General features: G+C 39.9%; 1 protein-coding gene across 1 annotated transcript; it reads left to right on the top strand.

Annotated features, from left to right (window-relative positions):
• The first annotated feature begins 596 nt into the window (after positions 1-596).
• Positions 597-3,964, top strand: LOC142358263 (trichoplein keratin filament-binding protein-like). Its single transcript, XM_075409698.1, has 5 exons — positions 597-918; positions 996-1,237; positions 1,541-1,763; positions 2,034-2,841; positions 3,414-3,964. The coding sequence occupies exons 1-5, from the start codon at positions 682-684 to the stop codon at positions 3,668-3,670; spliced, it is 1,767 nt and encodes a 588-aa protein (XP_075265813.1). The 5' UTR covers positions 597-681; the 3' UTR covers positions 3,671-3,964.
• Positions 3,965-5,282: the final 1,318 nt, after the last annotated feature.

Raw genomic sequence — 5,282 nt, 5'->3', positions numbered from 1 at the left:
CGATATTTCATTTAAATACGCTGCTGTGACTCAATATACTCCCCATCTCCGTGTACATGGAACTACATGATCTCCTGTTTCTTCTGTCTGTCATAAATGGAAACTACAGCATCAATAGTTCGACGATAACCAACTTTAAATCAACAGAAACGAGACAAAGCAAAGAATTCGAAGTTCCGAAACACAGACTGAGAAAATGCGACAAAAATTCGTGGACCCGAGCAACGAGACTTTACATCATAGTGAGAAAAACGACGGAGAAACCACTGAGCAAGAAGCTTCTGACGCAAATGTATATGACCTTTGTTCACAGACGCTACAATGAACTTGACAGCTGCAGCTGGAGAGGAGACTCTTGTGCAACTGTGGACACTCTAACCCCCTTAAAAAACTTGTGCTAGATGATAAATGAAAGGGTTAAACACCCAAGGGCGAGACCCTAAAACCTCTCGTTTAACTACTACTACTACTAAAGTTGGGGCTCATTGTTCCGTCCATTGGGATAATCATACCCGTTATTTTTACATGCGCCTGTTAATGGGATCGTTTTCGTGTTTCGTTTACAAACATTTTGATGCTAAATTTGTGCAACTTTTTGACCAACCTTTAACACTGATGTTTAATCTGAGGTTCACCTATTTTTTTGTTTCAGAAAGATGAGGTTGTATTATTTTACGTAGCATGGCTGTACCTACTCTTAACTTAGACACCGTGGCCGCCTTTCGGCCATCATATCAAGATTATCTCAGCCGTTCACGTCAAAATGAGCATGAAAATAGGGCTCGATGGGAAGAAGCTTCGAAATACTTTCAAAATAATCAAATAAGATGTTCCAAAAATAATCAATGGGGAAGTGAAAATTCTTTTCATCAGAGCTTAGAATCATTTGCGTCCGAGCATTACGAAGAAATAAATAAGGTTTGTCTAAAATGGTCTAGTGAAACTGTTTTAATTGCGAGTATTTGCTGCAGCTATTACTTTATCTTTATTTTCAGGATCGAGTCAGTGTACGGCGTAAGCTTCTAAAGCAATTGCTCGAGGAAGAAGACAAGCTTTTTTATACAGAATTGAGTAACCAAAATATTCAGCTGTCGGATCAGAGACGCTTTGAATACACAGATACTTCACGCAGCAGTAGACTTGGTGCCTCAAGTCGAGAATTGCAGACTGTACGCACTCCACAGTCGGCAAATATTGAAACCATGCGAAGAAGAGTTGAGGAGCTGCAGAGTGCCAGGTTATACTATTTACATTTGCGTTTAATTTAATTGCTTAACCAAATAAATGCATAAAATTGCCGAATTATTGGGTTACAATATATCTAGTGAAAGTTGAAAACACTTCAAGATAATTTTGTATTTTTTGTAATAGGAGCTTCAGGTCCCAGTCCTACCAATTCCGTGCAGACTGAATTACATCAGCAAAATTGCACACTCTATACGGCCCACGGTATAAATCCCTCTTGTATCAAATGTTCCATTTAGTGTTTCAGTTCGCAATTTGCATTAAGTCTGGAGTTATTGTCATGTTTATACAATAGGGAGGACAAACGTCGCCAAATAGCCCAAGCTAAGATGTATCAACATTGGAGAGAGAACAACCCTGACATCAGGGCATTAGAGAGTGAACAGCATCAGAAACACGTGGTGGAGCAGTGGCAAGATCAAGTGGATACACGCAGTCAACAGAAGATTGACGAGGAGCTGTACAACAGAGAACAAGACATGCAGATGGAAGCTGCTAGACAGAATGCATTGGCGTTGGTAAGTATAACTTAGCAAGCCACAAATACGTTGAAGAACGATTTTAAATTCGTTCGGCTCTTAGTATAATTCTGATGTAGAAAGTAATATGACGATATTCCCAAGTATGGAATCTGAGTAGTACATTACGCATAGCACTATATTAAGCATATAGAGATGCGACCTCCATAGATTTGTTCTGCTATGGTGGCAGTTTTGATTATGAAGCGTCTCTAAATAATGTGTGAAAATATTGATTAGGAAATATGATCAGGGTATTATGTATTTTAGATGGCTGAAGAGGAAGCCAGACGCCGAGAGGAGTCTAAAAATCTGGGCGACGACCTGGTCATTCAAATGGAAGAACTGAAATTGCGTGAGCGTGAGGCCAATCACTTACGCGTAGAACAGGAGCAACTGCTGCACGAACAATGGAAGCTACAGGAACTGGAAACTCAGCGGGCAGCGTTAGACAAGCAACGTGCAGGATTTGAACTTGGTCGATTCCTGTTGCAACAATACCGCACTCAATTACGGAGGCGATTTGAGCAGCATAAACTTGAACGCCAACAAGATATTGATATATTGGAGAATTTGTTCAGGCTTCAACAGCAAGAAGATATAGAACGGTCAGAGGTGCAAAAAGTGAGGATTCAGGAAGTCGAGGAAGCGCTCTTACAAGCTAGAGAAAAACAACAGCGAGATATTGATGCAGAAAAAGAGCTTGATCTGATTTATCGCGACGAAGCAGAACGGCTGTGGCGTAAGCGTGAAGCAGAGTGGGCCTCAGAACAAGCTGCAAGAGCAAAACTACTGCAAACTGTGTTGAACGAACGAGCGGTTCAGGTCAATGAGAAATTGAACAGACTGGAACTTGCGAGACAAGAGAATATAGAAGAGAGGGAGAAGGCTATGAAAGAGATGGAGCTGATCAGACAAGAAGCTGAAGAGGCTCAGATTGAGAAGGAAGAAGAGAAACAAGCGAGAAAGGAGGATCTCGAGGCTGCAATAAGTGCGAGGAGAGAGGCAGCTATCTCAGCCAGGATTGAACTGCAACAGGAGTTGGAAAAACAGAAGGAACAGGAGATGCAGATGAAAGGTACAGTTTCAAAGGGATATTACAGCCTGAAAGTGTTTCAAATAAACGTTTTGAAGAGATCGTGAACTGTTTGTTTCCTTTTCACCTGTGGATTATCAAGTGAATTTTTTTTACTCACTTTAATAGTATAGATTATATGTTAATGGATAGCTGTACCCTTTATTTGGCTGTACAAAACATTGTTGGTCCCAAAACAAGCATTAAGTTGCTCACTCAGGCTGGTGAAGAAAATGTTAAAGCGGTTGTGGTTTAAAAGCAACGTTTTCTACTATCTGTCCACTTGAGTTTGGTAATTAAGTTTTTGGCACTCTAGGTAAAATGGTATTAACCAATTTGTGATCACTCAACTGATATTACTTATATTGTCACCAGATACTGTTATGCCTTTGGCTTATTGCAATTGAGAAAGTCTCAAATTGTCTGAGTCAGTTATCGATATAGATCTATTGAAGATATAGGTCATTAAAATTTAATTTTCTTGAACTTCGTGGACCTAGAATTTGACACAGGACATGAAGTAGGGACTAAAACGTGCCGAAGACACGATTTTAAACAGCAAATTTTGTTTTCAGAAATGGTGGACGAGGAGCGAAGAGTGATGACACAGCGTGGATACCAGCCAAGGTCCTACGCCAAATTGAAGACCCCAACCACTGCCGCGCAGAACGACGAAGGAGATTATACCGATAGATTCATGCGAGGCAGTCCGTACCACACTGATGACGTAATGGACACACCAACGGGCAGTGCGAGTAAAAGGCGACCTGCAAGTCACACTCAACAGCGTCATTTTGTGAATAATATTTGGGACACCGGCAAACGTCCCTAGAGGCGGGGATATGTCCAGAACTGGCTAGGAAAGTGCCAAATTGAACTGCTGCATTGCAAGACTACTTATTTAGTATATCCAACACGGCCACATATCATTTACATGACTTGATCCGCATCGCTCAGGGTGTTGTAGATTTCAGGCATCCTAAACTGTTAACTTGCACTTTTTAGTGTTGATTTGAAGTCCTGTGTAAAATTTAGTTCCCTAGAAATGTATTTGTGTACATTAAATGCTACATACTGTGAAAATGAAATTTGCGTATTACATAATAAATTAAAGACTTCAATTCTCCCTGTTCTTTAACTGGAGTTTGTATTGGAAGACGAGTGTTGATTTTATTAATTCTTTTAAAACCGGAAGTAATGTGTTCAGGCCACATTTAAGCATTTAAAGGGGACCTAAATTTTAGTAAATTGCCATGTGAACTAATTTTTGCTGAGGGAGAAAAGTTCTTTGTTCATGCGCTACGTTGAACTTTTTGTCTGAAAAGTTTGTTTTGGCAGAATGGTTCAAATAGCTAACCAATTTCAGCCGTTTTCTGTTCGGTTGATTAATAGCCGCCGTCAGACTCTCAACGGCTATTATTTAGGCGCTCTCCTTTTTAAATTTGCTTCACCTTTTTGCGTTTTACATAAGACTCGACTTCTACGCTTGACTCGTGACTTACTCACTCAACCGAATGATTTTTAATTGCTCTTGAACGAAGTTCAGCGCAATTATTGTAAACGTGTGTGTCTTTTTTAATGCAAATTTTTCGCTTGACAATTTTGCGCTTTTCTTCTAGAACATTCTGTGACTTCTCGCAGTGACCTTTCACGCTTTCGTTCTTCATTTTTGAGTGATCTGTATTGGTCTCACTCCGAAGTAAAACTTGTTGCTAATATAAATTGGTTGCAGCACAGCAAGAATAAGGTTCTGATGGCGAAGTTGGAAGTGCTCGGTTCGGGAGGTCAATGGTCCTGGCGTTCAAGAGCAATTGTTCCGACATTTTTCGGTTTATGTTTATTTTTCTTCATGCATTGAATTACGCAATATAGTGAATGCGGTCAATGTCAAAAGAGCAGAGTAAAAAACTGTAGTAAAGACCGGCTATTAATTCATAGTGCAGTAGGATATCAAAGTTCGTTAGAGTTATTAATTGCTCTTGAACGTAGTTCATAGCAATTATTGTAAACGTGTGTGTCTTTTTTTATGCAAAATTTTCGCTTGACAATTTTGACTTTTCGAGTGACTTTTGCGCCCTTGACTTTTTGCATTTCGCGTGATCTAAAATTCTCTATCACAAATTCAAGCAGCTCAACTCAATTGGCGGCAATTTAATATTAAAAGTAAAATGAAAAGTGCGCCGAAACTGGTGTCATTTTTTACTTTAAATCTTAATAAGGGTATATGTTAACCTCTAATGTGGTTATTTGAAGCCCACTATAGAACTTCTTAGTCCCATTTAAGTTCCCCCTCCCCCGACTGAAGCAGGCTGCAATTGATTAGAGCTCCCACTAGTCGTTCAAGAGCAATTCTTCCGACGTTTAGTCGGTTATGTTTGCTAGTTGACATTAGTGTTAAGCCTAATGGTTTACATGCTGCACGCGGTAAAGTCTGAGAATCCAAC

Source organism: Convolutriloba macropyga, unplaced genomic scaffold, assembly GCF_964194025.1.
Source record: "Convolutriloba macropyga unplaced genomic scaffold, txConMacr16.3 SCAFFOLD_858, whole genome shotgun sequence".
In the NCBI taxonomy this organism is placed as follows: domain Eukaryota; kingdom Metazoa; phylum Xenacoelomorpha; order Acoela; family Convolutidae; genus Convolutriloba; species Convolutriloba macropyga.
Note: the sequence above shows the minus strand (reverse complement) of the source record. Positions and strands in the feature narration are given on the sequence as shown.